Source organism: Pelodiscus sinensis, chromosome 6 (genome assembly GCF_052426305.1).
Source record: "Pelodiscus sinensis isolate ZL-2025 chromosome 6, ASM5242630v1, whole genome shotgun sequence".
Classification (NCBI taxonomy): domain Eukaryota; kingdom Metazoa; phylum Chordata; order Testudines; family Trionychidae; genus Pelodiscus; species Pelodiscus sinensis.
Genome location: NC_143057.1, coordinates 4,333,588 through 4,356,399, shown reverse-complemented (window position 1 = coordinate 4,356,399; position 22,812 = coordinate 4,333,588). Strand labels below are relative to the sequence as shown.

Genomic DNA, 22,812 nt, shown 5'->3' with positions numbered 1-22,812 from the left:
AATACTACTAGGCCAGAAGCTGTGAGAACGTGGCCTAGCAGCTCACATATGTGCCTAGGGTTCCAAGCAGGGTTGTACAGGCCACGCTAGTGTTGCTTGAGCAAATTAGATCAAAGCTAACTCAGGCGTGTCTATTGCAGTGCAGACACACCTTAAGAGGTTCTAATCATGTAATGTATCCTGATTTCTGATCAATAGTTTTCATTGTGCTCAAATACTAGCTTAAAAATGTCTAATTTTGTGTTCTATACTGCCTACATCACACTAACACTGTCATTTTTCACCTTTGTAATCACTACCACTGACAGGTATTTTATTTGAAATGCAAATTCCAATTCACACACATTAAAAATGCTTGTCTACATGGTCTAAAAGCTAAAATCCCATTGCACAGAAAGGTGTCGGTGCGCTTCTAAACAAACTAAAATTTCTGAATATCAGTCAGCTTAGATCATTAAATTTGAAATAATGAAATCTATTAAATGACACATGCTATAAAAGTTATTTAAGATAAAATGTGTTTATTCCACATTTACATTTTATGTCAGAATGGTAAGTAATTCCTACATATCTTGAGCGTATTATGTAGCAGCAGGTTAAATACTTATACCATCTTAAGATCAGGGCCTCCTTTTCCAAGCAGCAAAGACTCCAGCAAACAGCAAAGTGTAGTAACTTTACTGATGTCCACTTGTGGAATAGCTTGTGAGCACTTTTTATTGACAAACTTTAGACCATCTTCAACATAACGACAAAACAGATCAAACAAATGTTGTTTTGTTTCCTCATTCATCTAAAATGGAAACAATATTTTTATGATAATATTTTTAAAACGATGTTCTAAATAAAGCAAACACAACAACAAGCCATATAACATCCTGGACATCCAGGATGTGTTTATAAAGTATGTGCACATTCACACATGCAACATGTTTGTATATATTCTAGAAGATATGCAAACAAAGGTTTATTCTCACAGGCCTGTTCCTGAAACCCTGACAGATATGTGTAATTTTTACTCATGTGATCTAGTCCACTGAAGACAAATAATCGGGAATGTTTCATGAAGTGCAAAAAGCATGTAGATGCATGTTCTGCATATTTTCATATATTTCATATATTCAGATTCCAACTTTAACACAGTTAATTATAATTAATTATTAAATAGTTACTTTAATACTCATTTAAAAAAATTAAAACACATAAATAAAAATTAAAACCCTTCAACCTTTATTAAATATCAAATATTTGTTCCTAACAAGTTCTTTCATGGGGAGATTTAGAACTGTCATGCCAGGATGTAAAACTAACGTTTCTGACACCTACTTTATTTTCAAGACCGGCCATCCAAGTCTGTACATATGGGATCCACTTCAACTCGTCAGGGTCAATGTACACCATTCCACATCGGCTAACTGTTGCAGGTGAGGCAACTTTCAGATCTTGTACCTGAAGTGTATGGATATTGGATGCAGAACATCACATTGTCTCTTTCAAATGCACATAAACAGAGAGGATTTATTTCTAATTCCCCTCACCCTAATTTAATTTGTGGGCAGGCATTCAAGTATGAACTATAATCTACCACCTTATTCTGTGGTCACTGTTATGCCCTATTAACTTTGTGATGTCCATCCTCCATCTGCAGTTTCCTCTTTCTCATCTGGAGACAAAAATGCATGGCTGGTAAAGGTGTTTCTCTCTTTTTTGGGGCATGTCGATTTGGTGCTATCCACCAGTGAGTAAATTATGGTCACAATCACACGGGGAATTATTATATCAAGAAACAGATTTGTCAAGCATCAGTAAAGCAGGCTGTTAGTGAGGTGGTTGGAGACCAAAGCGGTCCACAATTTTTGTATAGCAACTAAACCATGTTTTTCACATGGCCAATTACAACACTCATCATTGCATTTCAATGTATGCTTTACACAAGGGAGAGCTTTTCTAGCACTGTTAGAAACGTGAAACCCTCACAAATCCTTCACCGTAGCAGAGAAAAAGCGAATGCATATTTACAGGCCACTCTTGGCTTGGAGCAGTCAGAGTTTCCAGAGCCTCAGCTGATGTTAAATCTATGGACTCAGAGCTCTTTTGACCCTGACACTGGGTTCCCATGCAACCTTAATCCCAAACAACATGCAGCACTTCCCCAGTTACATTAGATCACCATGCATGCATTTTTGGCAGTGATGGGGTTTTGCCATCTTGGCTGACTTTGGTAGTCATTTTCAGGGCTATCTAAATGGCTGCAGCAGCTTAAGGATCACCCAGTCAAATACAGTACTGACTCCTGTGGATGTGCAGTAGGGATGAATCTGGCCTAAAATAGCTAGACTTGCTAAATGATACCAAAGTGGGATAAGATGAGAACTGGAGGGTTTAAACAGAGAGGGGAAAGAATTGTTTATTGTGGACCAATGAGGGTAATCAGGTAATGAGATGAATCCTGACAGGATAACAGAAAAAAATTCCCAGCCATGAAATCTGCTAGGAATCTTTCTAGCTCTCTTTTTATGATCTAAGAATGACATCATCATCTCAGAAAGGCAAATCAGTTTCTGGGTACAAAAAAGATTGTGTGAGCAGATGACCAAGAGAGATACAATGAGTAACTACGGAGGGCAAAGACTCTTTGGCTTTGACCCTGAATTGCAAAGGTGTGAAACGGAAGTCATTCTGCAGAAATCCCCATCCACAGAGAGAAAAACAGAGACTGTCCAAAGCAAAACTTACAAACAAACAGCTACGATAAATTCGGCTGCAGGTCATGTACCTGAGCAATATAATAATATAGTCCCTACATTGAGCCAAGCAAAGCAGGAAGAGCCCAATGCATATTCAAATCCAAGAATTTACAGTACCTCAAACATCATATGGATGGAGGGCGTGAGTTTGATTCTTTCACTGTTTGCCAAGCAAAGCATCTTGTTATCATCCAGCACTGTGTTCAAGTTTTCAATCCATAGGGCATCCACTGGCCCATCACAGATGATCCACTTATGATCTTCAGAGGTGTCATTTACAGCAGCTCGAACACTCAGACCCATCAAACCATCTTTCCACTCCAGAGTTAAAGTATTAACTTCGCCATACAATTCGCCCATTGTAATTGACTTGGGGTTCAGAATAAAGGTTTTGACAGGCTGGTAAAAAGGGTTTTCTTCACCAGCATCATGTAAATCTCCTAAAGTCTGGGCCAGAATTTCATAAACTGTTGTTTTTCCACCTCCCGTTGGCCCAACAAGCATAACACCATGCCTCACTAACATGGTTTCATAGAGCTGTATGACCTTATGAACCATGCATGCTTCCGTCTGCAATCCCTTTGAAAGCATAACATCTATAATTGTCGACTGTAGTATCCCATAGTCATGTTCTGGGATTACGACTCCCGGGAAAAGATCAGAAATAATCCCACTGTCAGACAAAAGGAGAAAAAAATGACTGCTTATTTTGGTTAATTATATAAAAATAATTAAAAATTACATGGATTATATATTTAGAAACAACCATTTCCATATTGAAGTCTCCTTATCCATTCTCGTGTGTTGTTGCGTTCACTTGGATAGCTTTTGTAGAAAGCTGTCATCTAATGCTAGAACGCCGGCTCCGGGGCCAAAACCAACATTGGCAAATGTGGGAGCTGACAGTTAAAGAACTTAACCCCACAGTTAGGAACCTGAACTAGGGACCTAATTTTCAGAGGTGCTGAGAACCTGCAGAGCCCAACAGTGTCAATGGAAGCAACATATGCTCAGCACTTGTAAACAAACCAACCAACCAGGCCTCTCTTCGGCAAAGCACTTAGGCACATGCTTCCTGAGGTGCCAATATATGGATTTAGGTGCCTAACTCTAGACACCCAGTGGAGGGGTACAAAAATGGGGCAGAACAGGATTGGGCCCAACATTTGTTCCTCCATCCCTGGTTGGAAGAGGCTCAGGGTGTGTGTAGACTACAGGGTTTTTTCAAAACAAAAGTGGCCTTTTTTAAAAAAAACTTCCCCTGCATCTAGACTGCTGCTGCGTTCTTTCAAAAGTAAAACGGAAGAACGCAGCAGTTTTTTCAACAGCGGAAAACCTCATTTTTTGAGGAATAATACCTTTTTCGAAAGTGCTCTTTTGAAAAAAGGCGCTATGTAATGCAAACTGTGCTTTTTCGAAAGAGAGCATCCAGACTGCCTGGGTGCTCTCTTTCAAAAAAGTGGCTTGCTTTTTCGAAAGTACTGGTTGTAGTCTAGACACTCTCTTTCGAAAGAGGCTTGCAGTCTAGACGTAGCCTCAAAGGCATCAGGAGGAGGCCAGAGTGATGAATGGCCTTGCGTCCCACAGGATCACGGATCCAGTGACCCTGGCTGAAGCAGGCTCCCTGACGGTAGGAGAGCAGTGGCAGGTGGGCATGGAGGTGAGGTAGGAGACCAACAATCACAGGGTAGGGAGTGCATGGGTCCAGGGCCACAGGGAGGGAGGTGCAGCTGGTGCTTTGGAGACAGTTTCTATGTGGGAAACTGGTAGCTGGGGGCAGTCTGAGTAGGACTAGATACTGGGGTACAGTCCCTGGATGGGAGGGTGAGTGCTGGGGTGCAATTCTTGGGAGAGGGACTGGAAGCAATCCCTGGGTGGAGTGTTCTGTCCTGGATTGAGGCACCCTTTCTCTCCTGGGCAAGCACATGTGCCAGCCCAGTGTTGGGAGGATCTGGATGCTGAAGAGATAGTCCCAGGAGGGTTGGGTGATGAGGGAGCATTCCCTGTCTGGGGAAGCAATCCGGGGAGGGGCTGGAGTGCATGGGATCAGTTGATGGTTGGGGACTGGGTACATAGCAGGCAGTCCCCGGCTGGGAGGGGCACCCCCATACTGAGCAGGGAGACCCATCTTTGCAGTCAGGATGTGCAGCTGCACTCTGGGTGTTCAGCCATGCTGCCAGCAGCATGGACATGAGGGCGGCAACATGACTCGCTGTGCCATCTTGGCAAGAAATTAATCCATTGCAACAGTGAATGGTTTGACTTGCTTTGCTCATTGCAAATACTCTTGGTTGGCATTTGCCAGTGTTGAAATGGAAGGTCCTGTACTGATTTGAACCATACTGAAGTCAAACAATCAACACTACGTCTTTTTATGGTAGCTGTCTGGGCAGTGTATGTGTTGAGAACCACTGGGTTAGACCAGTGTTCCTCACAGCGGGCCGTGGGCCTGCCTTGGGAAAGCTGCTAATGGGCACACGCTGCTTGGTTTACTAAAGGAGCTTTAGCCACAGAGCCTTGCATGGCCCAGGCTGCCACTCTGCACATCTCCCTGTGGCTGGAAATGGTGAACTGCAGCCAATGGGAGCGGTGAGGCTCTGTGGCTGCAGACCCGTTAGGTGAACAATGCAGCATGGGCCCGCAAGCTCAGTTTGAGAAATGCAGTGTTAGATATTAAGTGCAACATAAATGTGATACATCAACAAGAAGAAAACAAACTAACATTATAGAAAACTACCTGAAAAGAAGAGCATCATCTGCAAGAAATTTTGGTAGATTAGAATCTCGTAAAGCCCTTATTAGCACCACATCCTCATTCAGATCCGGGTTCTCTCTTTTTAGTGACCTGAATTTTAATTTAAAAAAAATAAGATGTCTCAGTTTTACTCAATCTATGTTTATATCGACTATTATGTATGAGTACTGTAGGTGAACTTATGTAAATAACTCATCAAATAATTCAGAATTCTAGTACATTGACCTTACACTGTCCAGATATAATTTTGTGCTAACTCAAACAATCCATTTATTACATATGAACTCCAACTTTTGACTACTCACTACTCACCCTAGAGTCTGGAAACACTGTTAGCCAATCACATCACATCAATAAATATATGTATCCAGAAAAAGTGTAGCGAGTTCCATAAAAGCTAGCTAATTATCTCAGGAGGCAATTAATGAGGTTTGGTTTTGGGATGAGGGTGCGGGGGTTGGAACTGTAAGTGTGTCTTCTGTTTAGGATATAGAAAAAAGTGCAACACTTTTGAAATTCATAGGTTTAATAAGACATTTTCAGATATTTCTGATTAGGACAGCTTCTTTAACCTGGTAATTTCTCTATTTTCATATGTTACACTATTGTATAAAACTGTTAATATTTCTAACGACATTCATTACAATGATATATCTTATACAGTATGAGGAGTCTTACCCAGCCATGACTAATACAGATTTGACTGCTCTCATTCCAAAGTCATAATGATCTTGTTGAGAAAGCTGCTCACTACAAAGTTTGTACATTTGAGTCATCTTCCTTGCAAGAATTTTACTAGATTCAAAACCTTCAGAATACAGAATCACCTAAAGCAAATAAGATATGACTACATTTTTCATTAAATACTCAGAGGGTTTTTTATAGTGGAAGCAGGAACTGGCACTGAATATTAATATGTGTTTTAGTGATAATATAATTTATACATTATAGTATTTTAACTATAATTTTGTGCAAACAGTCTTAAGTATGCAATCTTCTTTATTCTACAGGAAATAAAGCATTAAATCAATTTATTCTGGGAAAATATTACAGGCTAGATCTGCAAGCCTTCCCTTGATGAGATTTTACAAATCGGTCCAGTTACTTGAGTGGGAATACTTGTGTGAGTAAATGCTCACCAGTGTAGGGAAGGGTTGCACAGACTAGCCCTAAAGAATCAAAAGAATCAAGCATAAGACTAATTAATAAAATGTAACAAATGTTTTAAATTATGGACTTGAATTTCTAAGTGATCTTAGACATGGTATATTTTGTGTCTGAAAAAAAGAATTCTATGTGGAATTCAACTAAGTGGATTTCTGAAGAAAACTCCAACTTTCAAGGAAATAGTTTACAAACAGATCTATGCATAGGCATGACTTCATTAATGGCATATTTGAGAAGACTCCAAGGACGTAGAGAATAGACACTCATAATAATATTGTGGTTTCAAGTATCTAAAAGGGTGTTACAAGGAGGAGAGAAGAAAATTGTTCTCTTTGGCCTCTGAGGATAGAACAAGCAGCAATGGGCTTAAACTGCAGCAAGGGAGGTTTAGGTTGGCCATTAGGAAAAACTTCCTAACTGTCAGGGTGGTGAAACACTGGAACAAATTGCCCAGGGAGGCTGTGGAATCCCCATCTCTGGAGATATTGAAGAGCAGGTTGGATAGACATCTGTCAGGGATGATTTAGATCAGGGGTGGGCAAAAGGGCCTCAGTGGGCCGGATGCGGCTTACCAAGCAGGTTGATCTGGCCCATGGAGGCCCTGCCGCTCCCCTGCCCCCCAGTCCAATTAGGGTCTGGGGGCCGGGAAAGTGCACAAAGTTTCCTCTGCCCTGCCAGTAGTGTGTGGCATGCCACGGGCTCCTGGCAGGGCAGGAGGAGAGTTTGTGCGCTCCCCCGCCCCCAAGCCCTGATTGGCCTGGGGGGAGTTTGCGAAGTCTCCTCCACCCTGCTCCCATCCTGCAAGAAGCGCACGGTACTTAGAAGTGCCACGCACTCCTGGCAGGGTGGGAGGAGACTTTGTCACCAAGCCCTGATTGGCCTGGGAGCAGAAGGAGGAGAGCGCAAAGTCTCCTCCCACTGCCAGGGGAATGGGTGCCTAGGGGGAACTTCGGGGGGGGGGGGGAAGACTTCACTCACTCCTCCACCACCAGACCATTCATGGTCTGTGGATGGGTAAGCAGGGAAGTATCCTGCCCCACCCCTTCCATTTGAGGCCCTGCCCCTTCTGGTGCAGTCAGGGGCCACTTCAAAAATTTCTGAAGTGGCCCCTGGCAAAAAATTATTGCCCACCCCAATCTAGATGCTGCTTGGTCCTGCCATGAGGGGAGGGGACTGGACATGATGACCTCTCAAGGTCCCTTCCAGTTCTAGTGTTCTATGATTCATTACTATTAAACAATAACATTGGCCTCAAATAAACATTTTCTACATGTTTATCGTACATATTATAGAGTCATAAATTGTAAGTCCCAAAGGGACCATTGTGATAACCCAGTCTGACATCCTGCATACTGTGAGCCATGTATTTACGCGTACCTCAGCAATCAAGGCATAATTTGGAACCATCATTGCAAAGGGTCGGAAGAGAGCTTTTAGATTGTCGGGCAGCTCTGTTCGTCCAGCATATCCAGGATTCATTGTGATGAACGCCGCACAGGTCATAACCAGCTTTATTTCACGTCCCTCAAACATAAATCGAAAGAGCTGTTTAAAAGAAAGTGAAATGTCAATATATTGTATACTACATTCCTACAAAAATAAAAATCACATATTAATTTAAAAATCGGACTTGTTTTTAAAGAACGGATTACAGGTTGCGGTTTGTATTTTTATCTGAGGATGAATACACTTGCATAATGCATTTTTCTTTCTAAGCTTTTGAAAAAACAAATGGAACCTACTGGTACCACACATACTTTTAAATGTGAAACCAAAAGAAATAAATATGAAAACAAATTCTCATGATCACAGCAGACAGCTTTGCGGCAGTTTGGATGAGGAGATGGGACTGTTGCACAACAGTTGGCTCTTGATAACAGAGGCAGACACCTCCGAGGTTCCATCATGTCTAGAATAGGGTTTGCTTGTTTAGGATTTCATTGTAAGTTTTGTTTTCAGTTCAGAATCACAGGAGAATATGGGCAATGGAATCTCATGCTGCTCTTTATTTACTGAGGGGCTAAGGGCTTCCCAGTTTTCACAGACCCAGCATTGTGGAGCCAGAATGTTTGGCTCCAGAAAATCCTGAACTGGAAAGGCCTGAAGCTGGCTCTGATGCTCCTGAGGAGCTCTTGGGTGATATTGCTGTTGATCATGCACAGTGAAGGAGAGTCCATCCACCAGCTAAGCCAGACACCCCCTGTGAGCCTCTGACATGACTCATTCAGCAGAGCAAGAGGCACACTTCTTAAATCCAAGGCTCTTCTCCTTCGGTTCCACTGTAGGATCCATGAGCCAACACTGAGGCATTAGAACCAGTAAAAATGAAGACAAAACACAACTTTCATACAATCAGCAAAGCTAAAATGTCCTACATGGATCCTAACCAGCTGAAAATGCTAAGAGAGGCTCTGAGGTTTTTTAAGAGGTTGGATCAGTCTGGTGTGGTTCCTCATCCTCTGCTGTAAGGTCTAGGAGACCAGGAACATTTTGTGACATGGTTCCCCTTCTTCCCCACTGGGAATTCCCAGATTCAGAGGGCACGATGCCTCTCTGCTTGTTGCTTTAGAAAATTGTTCGTCTGAATCAGGACCATCTACTGCTAAACTGGGCTTCTGAAAGTCTTCAGTGCATCGTGAATCTGGCCCTAGGAATTGATGATCTGCACTGTGTGGAGGAAAGCTGCATGGGAATGGTGGGGGGGGAGGGGAAGCCCACTAAAACGAGATCTGAGATGAAACAGAGCTGGATCTTTTTTAAATCTTCCTGGAAAATGAAATGCTAAACCCATGGGCTGTTTTCTGTGTAGGACAAGATTTATGGAGATGCACAACACAGTGCTTTGTGATCTTTCTAGATGAAAAGGCCAATAGGCTAGCCCATTTACCTAGCCTTTGCCTTAGCTCTGGGTAGGAAAGTGAAATGGTGAGGGATTTGGAGGCCTTTCTAATCTGGGGATGAGATATGAGGGCAGCCACAATGACCCTTCACCTCCATAACAAAATCCTTCATTCGGTATGACGACACACAGGAAGACCCTCAGATCAGAATGTTGAAGAATGGAATTAAAATTAAGTAACAGTTTTTCAGACTCTTTAGAGAGGAACTTAAGTGGCAGAAGGCAAGAATAGTTAATATACTGTGAATAAGAAAGTGTGCATGAAAGAAAAGTACTTAACTCTAAATTTGGGACGTTACATTAATTTGTTTTAAAACAACTGAATTTAATTTGGTAGTCTCTAATGTCCACTGGCATTAAGTGAATATAGTATAAATGTTACAGATCAGAATTAACATCCATAGAGTTATACCAGGAAGAGCTTTTGAACAATAATAAACACTAAAAACTAACAAATATTTAACCAATTTTACTGAAAAATAATAATTGGAAGACTCTAAAAAGTTTAATATCCCAGCATTACATAAAATTGATAATGGAGGGCCACTTCTCTTGCCATTTGAGCATGTGATTTTAATTCAGCATAATAAAATGTGCTATCACAGACCCAATTCTGCAAACAGTGTGTCTTTTGTGGCAGGGTAACCCCACTTCTTGGTCCCAGTACCCTGCTCAGTCCTTAATCTTGCTGTCTCAGTACTGCGCTATTAGCCCGTGGCAGGGTTTGAACTCTGGTCCCTTAGCTACAAAGGGCATTGGGGCCAGTGGGCCTTGGCTGTGAAAAGTCCTCTGCAGCTCTTAGCTGGGTTCTCAGGCTGCCAGGAAAAAGGGAACTGAAAGCCCTGTTTGGAGCTCCTCACCCCCTTTTGCTGTCTCTGGCAATGCCATTACCTTTCTTAGTCTGTCTGGTTCTTTCCTATCTGCTCCGGTCTCCTCTCACTCCACTTCCTCGCTCACTCTAGGGCTTCCTTTAAAAGGCTCCATGGCAGCTCAGGTGAGCTCAGCTGGCTCTGCTTGATTTACAGCAGCCCTAACTCCTCTGCTCCTGATTAACCAGGGCTGTTGCTGCCTTTTAGAGCTGCCTTTCTCTCTATCTACTGTAGTCCTCCAGCCTGACCCTTTCCCACTTTGTGTATCTTTTCTCCAGTGTGTAATCCCACTGACTTCATTGGGACTACATGCAAGAGTATAGGCGTGCACAATAGCAAGGCTTTGCTGGATCAAGTCCATACTTGTCACAGTTTAGTACCCTGCTTGGAAATTTCACAATGAAGGATCAGGACTGAGTGAGTGTGTAGAATGGAGACTCAACTACCCTGGGACCTTTACAAGTAAATTCGCGAGAGGAGGTCATGGCATGTCTGTGGAGAAGCTTGCATTGCTGCTGTCCGTGCTCTACCTGTACTCTAGTTAAGTCAAGGGTTCATGTTCTGGAACTCTTCACAAGCATGACATGCTGCTAAAACACTATCTGCTTTAATAGCGAACACAAGCAGCTATTACCTTGGCAGCTTTCGCATTCCTAATAGTGATCAACTGCTGAGCAATCACAGACAGAACTTCAATATCAATTCGGTTAAATTCATCAAAACAGCACCATGCTCCCGACTGGGCCAAACCGCTGAAGAACCGTCCCATCATCTGAAACCAGAGCACCGTCATGGCTTAACGTGGGCATGTCTCAAGTTCTTCAAAAGCTACAAAGCGAGTTAGTCCCGTTTGAGAGACATGGAGATGGAAGAAGACATGTCGCTTCATTGAAGAAAGAAAAAACTGGGTTATTTGTTCACCATACAGCACTGCAGTCTCCCTCATTCTGATTGGATCCAGAGCACTGAATGAGGCAGGGGGCCTAGGAAAAACCCAGCATGTTACCGTGTGATAAAGATGAACATGCACAAAGGGTACAATAGAACATTTATAGTAAAAGCCCCAGAATGATTCCAGTCAACTTGAAAGCCATATCTTATGCATACTTGCTTCTGATCAGCTTTATGCTGTAAAGCACTTCAAGAGAGGTTCATCTTGTGGACCAATTTTGAACTAAAAAAATATAAAGACGGATTAAGGAGCAAAGAGAGAGAGAGAGAGAGTGAATGAAACGGGGCCCTGAAACAGAGATGCTCAATCCTGAAAGTAGGAGAGAAAATAGGAGAGAAAAAACGGCCTTCACAGTAGAAAGAAAAGTAGAGAGAAAGCTGACAGGGAAGTTAAGGCTATGTCTACACTACGGGGTTTTTCACTACCAGAGGTATCCCGGAAAAACTGCCACGTCCAGGGAACGCATCTGCTCTTCCACTTATTTTTGTGGAAGAGCAGGTATGCTCTTTCAGAAGCCCTGTTTTCCTCATTCCATGAGGAAGAAGGGCTCTTCCGAAAGAGAAGGTTTCTCCAAATTTCGGAAAAACCTCTTCCGAAAAAACTATTGGAAAAAGGTACGCAAATTGTGAAGCAATTCCGATAAATCACTGTAGTCTAGACATAGCCTCAGTTACCCAAAGGAAAAGAAAACAGAAACTCTTTAAAATATATTCTATTGCCACGTTATGTATTAAAAAGCTTTCTTAGAAAAATACCCTTAATACAATTAATAGTATGAAAAAGTCCACGATCTCAATAAAGATGTCCCCAATTTGCGAAATCCAAAACCTTCCCTGGACTCTGTTCTACACCGTTTTCTTATCAAATTAGTGCAATCAAATCCAATCATAATTTACAAGTTAAATGCTGACCTACAAAATGCTCAGGAAAAAGTGCCCAGATTTGCAGTCCCATTTCCATCCCTTTACGCTGCTCAGTGGGCACAAGGGGACGTGAGCTGGCCACTGCCGAATGTTTCCCCAGCACAAAGGAATTCCAAAGGGAGGTAATGTTAGTTAACCCAGCCCAGCACAGGAGCCAGGTGAAGGGAGATAGTGGGTGTGAGATAAGGCAAATGGGCAGGGAAGGGATGCAACCGAGACCATTCCTCTATGGCAAGCACCAGCTAGTGAGAGAGACCTTGGAGAACCATTCACAGTGGCCATGTTAGAACAGGATTTTGTCAGGACCAGGGTGGGGGCCGTTTGATACCACCAGCTCTAACAAACGGAGTGCAGTGAAGCAACAGAGAGAAATTAGCCCGAGATAAGGGTTGGAAATACATTTCAAAAGAGAAAGGAAACTTGTTATTATGGACACATCTTTCAATAACCTGCCTTTTTAAACATCCAAAAAACTTGCCAATGATGTCTTTCTTCCTGTCAGAGAAGGGGAATCTACCTATCTATATAGCGCAGCGTCTTAAAAACGTCTCTGCCTTCCTCATTCTTTCCTTATGCTTATTAAGATTTTTTTGTTCATTTTAATGTGCTGGCCAATTTTTTTTTTCTTTTCATTGCCCTCCCCCTTCTCATGGTGCCAGCGTGGTGGTGGGACAAAATGTCCAGCGCAGTTTCTATGGGGAGATTCTACACAGGGTGGAGACTGTGATCGTAGTCATACAGTAGTATGGCCAAACAAAAGCAAGCCTGGCTTTGTGCTCCAGGCACACAACTACCAACTCAAGAGGCCTGGTTTCTATTCTCAGCTCTGCCATTCAATTCCTACGGGACAGGAGACATGCAACTTCACAGGGACAAATGGAACATTGATTTTGTCTGTGTAACTCCCCTGACGGCTGCAAGATTGCCCATACTAATAGACTGGCTTCTCATACCTTGTAATCCAAGCCGTCGGAGCAGTTAAACACAACACACTGGATGGCAAGTGCTTTGGCAAGATCTTTAGTAGTCTCCGTTTTACCAGTTCCAGCAGGTCCAGCAGGGGCTCCACCGAGGTCCAGCTGCAAAGCTCCCATGAGGCAAAGGTAGCACCGATCCTGTGAGATTCATACAGAACTGTTACATATGGATGAGAAGGTATTTGCCACAGCTTCTGCTACTTTTCACGTTTTCTCACTTGTTTTAAACCCTTCACAGGCCTGCTGGCAGATTTACAAACATGCTGTGGATAAGGTGGCACCAAACAGTACGGCGCCGACCCCTATTTGGAGCTACCCACGCAGATGACACCAGCTGAAGATTTGCCCCAATAGATTTAACTCAGCAAAAATTGTCCAAAATCCACCATTAAAAAGCCCAGACTGGCATAGTCACATAGAGTGGGCTATATTCTGAAGTCCATACTGCACATGCGTCTGATTTTCCAACGGGCCAATTTGGATGGTTCATTGCAATAAAAAACTCAGTTCAAAGCCTGTCCACAAATATTCCTAAATGTTCTTTTTCACTGTAATAGAAAATGCCCAGATGTGCTCAATATTAGCTGTTCTCTCCCTCTGGGGATCTGGCGTTGGGCACTGTCGGAAGACTGGGCTAGATGGACCTTTCGTCTGACCGAGTGAGGCTGTTCTTATGTTCTAGAATCTAGACATCTTTGCAGAGGTATATATGGACATCTTGAGTCCTTTCTCCAAAGTTAAGTTAAAAAATAGCAACAGGCTGTTATCGTCCAGTGCACTTTAGTTTTATTTTGCTACAAAAAAGATAATGTAATGAAGGCACATAAACCCTTGCTTTGTACAGTGCTACAAGTCAACCTGATACTAAAAGATTTCTAAATACCCATTACACTAGTTAGGCCTCAGCTGGAGTACTGTGTCCAGTTCTGGGTGCCACATTTCAAGAAAGATGTGGAGAAATTGGAAAGGGTACAGAGAAGAGCAACAAGAATGATTAAAGGTCTAGAGAACATGACCTATGAAGCCAGGCTTCATGAACTGGGCTTGTTTAGTTTGGAAAAACGAAGATTAAGGGGGGACATGATAGCGGTTTTCAAATATCTAAAAGGGTGTCACAAGGAGGAAGGAGGAAATTTGTTCCTCTTGGTTTCTGAGGACAGGACAAGGAGTAATGGGCTTAAAGTGCAGCAGGGGAGGTTTAGATTGGACATTAGGAAAAAATTCCTAACTGTCAGAGTGGTCAAATATTGGAATAAATTGCCAAGGGAGGTGGTGGAATCTCCCTCTCTGGAGATATTTAAGAACAGGTTAGATAGACATCTGTCAGGGATGGTGTAGACGGAGCTTGGTCCTGCCTTGAGGGCAGGGGGCTGGACTCGATGACCTCTCGAGGTCCCTTCCAGTCCTATTATTCTATGATTCTATGATACAAGTTATTCACTACCAATACTTCTAATGCAACAAAACCCTCTATAAATAATGATCAGGAGCATAAGTAAATACATACAGTCAGCGGAGTTATCACTAATCTTGGACATGCTCCCAGGTATTCGTAACCATAAGTATACTGAGATAAAGCCATCCTGGCAACACAATTATCCAGATCAAGATCCCAATAATAACGTAGTTGTCTCTGCCAATCAAAATTGTCTGCAGAGTCCACCTACAGAGAGAACACACAGTGTATGTTTGAATGAGTTTTTTTTCCAAGCAGTTAACGTGGATATTTTTGTACAAAATGTTATTTTGGGGGGAAAAGACAGCTACTTTACCTTTTCTGCCACAAGTTCACTAACAATATCTCTTGCATGCACATCAATAGTTATCAGCGCTGTTATAATATTTCTGTGCAATTTCGGAAGGACACCACGGACTAATCCAGCCAGTGCATTTAATCTCTATAAATAAATTTTAAAAGTGTGAAAAGGTTTTCTCACGACACTGAAAATATCAGAACTTTGACGATAAGCAGTCAGGTCTTCAGCAGGTACCAACTAGCACAGCTCCAGGATATGTCTTTAGCTAAGAAGTGAACGTTTAAGGGTATGTCTACACTGCATACTTATTTTTAAATAAGCTATTCCGGAATAGTTATTCCGAAATAGTTTATTTCGAAATAGCACGTCTACACTGCAAGGAAGCCTCAACATTAGTCCGAGGCAGGCTTCCCTAATGTAGACGTGCTATCTCGATTTAGAGCCCCAGGAGGCAATAGCAGAAGTGGAGTATCTACACCCGCCTTATTTCGAAATATCTATTTTGGAATAGGCATTATTCCTCATAGAATGAGGTTTACAGATTTCGGAATAAGCCATCCGTTATTTTTAAATTATTTTGAAATAACGGAATGGGGGTACGTCTACACTACAGCGCTAGTTCGAACTAACTTAGTTCGAATTAGTTAATTCGAACTAAGCTAGTTCGAACTAACGCATCTAGAACTAAAAACTAGTTCGAACTAGCGTTTTGCTAGTTCAAACTAGTAAGTCCACATTGAGTGGACTCTGAACAGGGCTTAAGGATGGCCGGAAGCAGTGCCGGCAGGGCATAAAAGGAGGACTTAGAGCATGGAGATGCTGTCTCAGGCTAGCCGAGGGCTGCGCTTAAAGGGTCCCGACCCCCACCCCGGACACACAGTTCTAAGGGGTGCCCCGCTTGCAAAGAAGTTCTGGCTTGGAGTGCCCTGAGTGCCCACACTGGGCACATCACACCACTCGGCCATCAGCCCGGCTGCACTAGCCGCAGGCTGCCATCTGGGGAGAGGGAGTAATTGGGGGGCTGCAGGAGAGCTTCCACCCCCAGAAGCCCGCAGAGCCAGCCCAGTCCTCCCCATCGGGGGCTCGTACCCCATTCCTCCCTCACCTCCTTCCACTTACCCTTCCCTAGCCCCCCTTCTTATTGATGTACAAAATAAAGATAACGTTTCTTCCAACATTGACTCTGTCTTTATTGAACAAAACTGGGGGAGACTGGGAAAAGGAGGTGGGAGAGGGGAAGAGAAAGGCTGGGAGAGGGGAGGGCAACTAACATGATCAGGGGTTGGGAACAGGTCCCAGATGAAGAAAGGCTACAGAGACTGGGACTGTTCAGCTTAGAAAAGAGGAGACGGAGGGGGGGACAGGATAGAGGTCTCTAAAAGCAGGGGTTGGGTGGAGAGGGTGCATTCAGAAAAGTTCTTCCTGAGTTCCCATAAAGAAGGACTAGAGGACACCAAAGGAAAGGAATGGGTAGCAGGCTTCAAACTAGTAAGAGAAAGTTGTTGTTCTTGACAAAGCAAATAGTTAACCTGTGGAACTCCTTGCTGCAGGAGGCTGTGAAGGCTACAACTAGAACAGAGTTTAAAGGGAAGTGAGATCAAGTCATGGAGGTTGGGTCCATGGAGTCCTATTAGCCAGAGGGTAGGAGTGGTGTCCCTGCCCAAAGTTTGTGGAAGGCTGGAGAGGGATGGCACGAGACAAATGGCTTGGTCATTGTCTTCGGTCCATCCCCTCCAGGTTCCCTAGGGTTGGCCGCTGTTGGCAGACAGGCTACTGGGCTAGATGGACCTTTGGTCTGACCCAGGACGGCCATTGTAAGCTCAGGGCTCAGTGTCGGGGGTCTCAGTGGACCCCCTTGATTTTCATGCACACCTGGTCCTGGGTGGCCAGGCTGGCAGCTCTCCTGCCCTAGACGGCCACTTTCCTGTGCCTAGTGCGGAGATCGTGGACGAGGTCCACGATGTCCGCACTAGCCCAGGAAGGTGCCCGCCTCTTGCGGTCCAGGGCAAGCTCCCGGGAGCCGCCAGCCTGGTCCCGGCAAGAGGGGGTGGGCTGGGGGGCATCGGGTGGGTGGCTCTGTGCCGTGCCAGGTGCAGGGTCTGCTAGCTGGGTGCTGGCAGGCTTGCACCTGGCACGGGCACCGTAGCCAGCCCGTGCCCCTTTAAGGGGTCCGGGGCCGGGAGGGGGGCATAGAGTTTCCCTGGTGTTGGCCAGAGTGGCCACCAGGGAAACCTGGGGAGGGCTAGCCTCCCACTAGTTCGAACTAAAGGGCTACACAGCCCTTAGTTCGAACTAGCTAGTTCGAACTAGGCGTTAGTCCTCGTAAAATGAGGTTTACCTAGTTCGAACTAAGCGCTCCGCTAGTTCGATTCAAATTCGAACTAGCGGAGCGCTAGTGTAGCACCTATTAAAGTTAGTTCGAACTAACGTCCGTTAGTTCGAACTAACTGTGTAGACATACCCTGGCTGTGTAGACACTCGCATTGTTATTTCAAAATAGGTTCTCTCAAAATAACAGTCCAGTGTAGACACTCCCTAAGAAATAAAATTGTACATTTTAGAGATTTTGTGGGTTATTTAGAATACAGCTGTTTTACAATGAAAATAAAGCTTGCATGCATTTTTTTCCATTTTGATAGCTTTCACATGGTTTTTAAAATCATGTAAGAAATAACAGAAAATCAAACAGACCGGTGCTGTGGAAGCTGACTACCATACTTGCCAAATATCAGCTCCATCGGGGAGTCAAATATTATCAAACACCAATTTGAAAGTATTGCCACTATTTGGCCACTACACACTGAAACCTCTACCGCCTTTGGCTGACCCCTCCCACAAAAGACCCTATGCATAGCGCCCCAGACTCATACTAAGAGGCAGTCTCACACACCTACTCACACAACTAAACAACCATTTTTGATCAGCGTTTGGCAGAGATGGGCACTCACATTTCCCTCCAACCCATCATTCCCTAGCAGCAGGGTATCAACACCCATCCTCTTCAACCATCCCTCAATTCTTCTGCCTCCAGAATCCTTGTTTGGAGACAGACCCAAAAGCAGTGTTAAGGATGAAGGGTTAGTGAGGCTGGCTGCAGGCATGATGGGCAGGAAACAAGTTACTGTTTGCAAGATTCTCCTTCATGATCTTGCGTCTGTAAAGCCCTACTGCAGGAAGCTAGTTAGCACAGAATTCCCTGAGAGAGAGGCACTGCATTTTTAAAACCAGCATCTCCCCGATGTCATGTCAAGTACACAGTGGCTTGTGAAGATACGAACAAAATTCCATGCAGCGAGCCCTACAGATTTCAGCTGAAGCGGCCTTTAAGATTGCTATTCCCCGGGTGGAGTAAGCCCTGAGATGGCTCAGACACATGCCTGTCACCTTCTCACTACTGGATACACAGACTTGGCCACTTGGCAGGACTTGACTTTCTTTTGAAAAATTAATTCAAAACTCATTTTCAAGCCTGGCCCAACAACACATTGCCCTCCAATCCCCTCCCACCCTGGTGCATAAAGACTCACATCAAAATTTATTTTCTCAAAGTCAGTTAATGCTTGTAAGTGATCGTGATCTCCTTCTAAGCACTGAGTCAGATCCCGGCACCACATGAGCTGAGAAATTGTCAGCACAACCTGTATAAAGGAAACATAAGAATACTGAGGAGGCATCTTAGAAAATTAGGCAGAGTAGGAACACAGGTACAACAATGATGGGGTCACACAAATAAACAAGGCCATGATTCTGGAAGCGGCATGGGCTGAAATTAGACAACTCACAGGCTTAAAGCTAAGTGGATGTTTAGATGTTTGCAGGATCGGGGCCATAGTAAGTGGGTAGGTGTGACATACCGTCTGCTATCCAGATCAATGAAGAGCCATGTTACCCCTGGCCTGCAACCTTGGGTGCCTTACAGTGCCTTGCTGAAAGTAGTTCTTTTCTGGAGAACTCACAAACAACCCTCCAGCATGCAAACCACACCCCGAAATCTGTATGTAACTAGGGTTACACTCGGGCTTTTACCAGACTTGATTATACCGCAGTTAGACCCAAACATGCTCCCAGGCCTGGATTTTCCGTAGGACAGTCCAAAGATAGCAAGTCCATTATTCCTTTACTATACAACAACTTCTTGCCTTAGACTTGTTCAGATACTTTAAGTTAAACACACTGGATTAGAGTCCCACGGGCAGTTTCCTTTTTTCCCCCCTCAGGTGCAGTGAGCGAGTGCTCAGTGAGAGAGAAAGTGATGTTCTGACAGTGTTTGCCCCTCCTTTTTATAGTTTATAGCTCCTCTCTGAAAAGCATTTCCAGCTGAGAACCAAGAGACAGGCCATCTGCTGGAGGAAGGATGTTCCCTGCTAGGCTTTTTCACCTGAGTGAGCTTTCTTTTTTTTTTTCTCCCTTCCCCTTTCTCCTTGATGACTCCATTTGCTGCTTAAATGCAAATTAAGACAGGTGTGTTTGACCAGGTTGGTGTTAGGTGAGTTTCAATGTGGATTTTAATATAATACAGGAGAAACATATAACTTTACACAGAAAGCTGCTATCCACATTTGCAATGCTATTATTGATCAGCAAGTTATGAGTTTTCATATGATTCCTCACAAGGCCCACCTCATACAAACACTGCAACACTGTGCAGGGTGTGATCATGGGGTGTATTGCATCACAGAAGGTTAAAAAAAAACACACTCCAGAATCAGTGTGGCTTACCTGAGATGGGTGTCCAGCAACAACCCATTCCAGTCTCACTCTGGTTTGATAATCAGCAATGGCAGCTTTAGATAGGCGTCTCAGAGAACTGAACATGGCTTCTTCTACTTTACTAAGCCAATCTTCTACATTCCCTCTGGCCTTGAGTCCTTTCCCTAAGCTAACCTAAAATCAATAGCTGTGTTAGCCATGTAATATCTCCTCTGAATTTATACCTTCATACCTGGAAGCATTAATGCCCAGCAAAAAAATACCAAGTGAGATTCACCAGTGTATTAGTCCATTTTGATGCCAGTGTATCTCCACTGAACTCTATGGAGTGCTAGCTTTATAAACCTAGAATAATAGTTATGGGTCTGGTCTAGTCTGTATTTTATTCATATTAACAGTTGTATTTATAACTTTTTCCTTTCACATACTGTGTATATGGAAAACAAATGTACTGGAAACAGATTAAAAGAATAATAAAATATTTACTCACCCTCTCTCCCTCAGGTGACAACATTGCTAAAATATCATTAGTAAAAACTTTTTCTTGTTCTCCCTCAGATGGAGTCATCATGGCAAATTCTAGTTTAGAAATGGAATCAAAGCATTTTCTTAAATGAGGCTGAACAGCTTGAGGGTTGCGAGTCTGAGCCAAGATTTCCAGGAGTTCATCATTTGATAAAAAGTAAAACCTGTTTGATAAACAAAAGAACTTTGGACACAAAATATTTTACATTAAAACAAACAAACAAACAAACAAACAAACAAGCATTCTCATGTTAGCTAAAAATAGCACACTTTCAAATTATTTTATATCATAATTCAAGTTTCTTGCCTTTTGTACTAGTGCAGGTTAACCTCGAGACCTGACTAGTGCCAAACCAGAGAATTTGCTGAATCAAGGGAACTCAATATTGTCTAACAGCGTTACCAACACTTCCCCTGTTTACTGGGCTGTTAAAAGACTTCTAGGGGTAAATTTGAGGTAAATCACAGCACAGAACACTGACAGCCAGGACTGGTGGCTGTAAATGAACTTTATGGGACCACGGGCAAGTTGGCCATACCCATGATAGGTGGACATCCTTCTAACTAAAATCATGCTGGACTATGGGTGTTGCCAGACCAGAGAGTGCTGGATTAGAGAGGTTCAACCTGTGGCACACAGTATAATGTTAAATCAAATATATGCCTTTTATTCTTGCACTGATTGTCTGCAATGAGTTTTCCTCACCTGGGAAAGATAACTCGCTTGGACTCCAAATAAGCCTCTAGGCACTTCTGAATTTGATCAAGCAGCCCATTGTTATTCTGAAAGGTCTCTAAGAGGCCTATTAAGAGAAAATAGAGAAAACAGTGTAGTGAGAATAAAAAGCAAAAGAGAAATGTTGTGATTAAAAACACAAAGAAAAACTCCACTGTTTACAAGTGATGGCTGAAACCCATTTGCCAGATAAAAGCTAAATACTGTTACACGCTAATAACAGCAGTGTACATTTTAGGGCTTGCAAAGAATTCTCCTTGGAGAACAGGGCACATATTCAATTACTGCCTCATCCGCTGAAGTCATTTTAATTTAAGGCTACATGGGAACAATTCCTATCCCTCATATGCAGCCTGAAAAAACAAGGAATCCTGCCCCTGGCTTGGAGATATAAGAACTCATCCTTCAGAACAGAGGGTACCACACAGCCCTCCTGCAGCTCTTTGGCTGCTACTCCAGCCTCTGGGCTACAGTGTCTGGGAGCTACCCAGGCACAGGGATAAGTGCCGTTTTCTGGCTCCAGCAAGCCTTTCCTCCATCCCTCTGAGCCAGCCTAAAAAAAGCCAGGAGAGAGCAGTACTCAGTGGTAAGTAAGACAACCCCTGCTTGTGCCCTTGCATGCCTTGTGCAGCAAAATACTTGAGGAAATCCAGCAAGTATCCCTTAAAATACAGTGTGGGATACAGTCTGGAGACTATGAAGAACGTCAATGGACAGGAAGCGATTCCAACAACTAAAGTCTAAAAACCTAGAAACCGGGGTTAACGTGCTACTGGCAAAAGCGGATTCTGCAAGAATGGACCAGTAGAAAGATGAATGTTTGGACTGCTGCAAATGCAATTTTGATCCAAATGACAGAGCCCATGTCCAGCGCCACTCAATGCTCAACATGGAAAACCGTCGGGCTGATTTTCCATTGCCCTGCACCTTTTGAAGTCATGGGGACACCGGTTCCAAGTGAGTTTTCAATAGCACTTAAAGAGGATGGTAATGATTTCACCCGCAAGGCAATTCATTTCCAGTGCATTTGCAGGACCAAGCCCTGAAGGAAGAGATAGTGAAGCAGGGGAGAGATGAAAAGATGAGAGTCACAGGTTGGCTTAACAAGGATCACCTGTTCCCCTACAAAGAGCAACAGGAAGCTGGGTGGAGGATGCTAAGGAGATCAAAGGCTGCAGCAGGGAGTCATTGGGCTCTAACAGAAAGACCTAGGACTCCCAGCATGTCTACATTTACAGTGCTACAGTGGCACAGAAGGACTGTTGTAATTCTTCAGTGTAGACACAACCTATGTGGATGGGAGCAGGCAATCTACCTCCCCGAGATGCGGTAGCCAGGCCACCAGAAGACAGCACTATATATACCGGGTGGGCATCAGCTCAGCTTTACTACACTGCTTACTTAGAGTGTGGGGTTCACACACCCCTAAGCAATGTTGTTAAGCCAACTCAATTGTCTAGGACTGATCATGTCTAAGCCTACATGCAAGAAAGGCCTGGGAGGACCCTGATTGAGGTTTAATGCATGTAGTTGAGGCAATTGTATTTTGAACTGTTTTGTAGAAACACCAGACCCCAAAGAGATTAATTTTGGATAGAGAGAAACTCTGCAAGTGTAAGAACAGACTCCAGCCAGGTAAGATTGAAAATGGCCTGCCAAGGCAGAGAACAGATATGGGGGAGGACAGAAGGCCCAGGACTGATTTTTGCTTTCTGCTTTATATCAATAAACTAGACTCGGATGCAGGGGCCCTACTGGACAAAAAAGCCCGTATGTAGTTTATTTAAGGAGCTCC

At 43.6% G+C, this 22,812-nt stretch overlaps 1 protein-coding gene across 2 annotated transcripts in view; it reads right to left on the bottom strand.

The window, feature by feature from the left end:
- The window catches only part of DNAH6 (dynein axonemal heavy chain 6), a 149,056-nt gene that overhangs the window by 87,917 nt on the left and 38,327 nt on the right, over positions 1-22,812 (bottom strand). For both annotated transcript variants that reach the window (XM_075931311.2, XM_075931312.2), the window contains 14 exons: positions 20,988-21,084; positions 20,247-20,445; positions 19,766-19,930; positions 18,574-18,684; positions 15,062-15,187; positions 14,797-14,952; positions 13,266-13,427; positions 11,072-11,209; positions 8,047-8,214; positions 6,181-6,329; positions 5,485-5,592; positions 2,865-3,420; positions 1,327-1,449; positions 611-793 (listed from right to left, as the gene is read on the bottom strand). In XM_075931311.2, the coding sequence (XP_075787426.2) occupies positions 611-793; positions 1,327-1,449; positions 2,865-3,420; positions 5,485-5,592; positions 6,181-6,329; positions 8,047-8,214; positions 11,072-11,209; positions 13,266-13,427; positions 14,797-14,952; positions 15,062-15,187; positions 18,574-18,684; positions 19,766-19,930; positions 20,247-20,445; positions 20,988-21,084 (2,441 nt within the window). The remainder of the gene's footprint in view (positions 1-610; positions 794-1,326; positions 1,450-2,864; positions 3,421-5,484; positions 5,593-6,180; positions 6,330-8,046; positions 8,215-11,071; positions 11,210-13,265; positions 13,428-14,796; positions 14,953-15,061; positions 15,188-18,573; positions 18,685-19,765; positions 19,931-20,246; positions 20,446-20,987; positions 21,085-22,812) is intronic.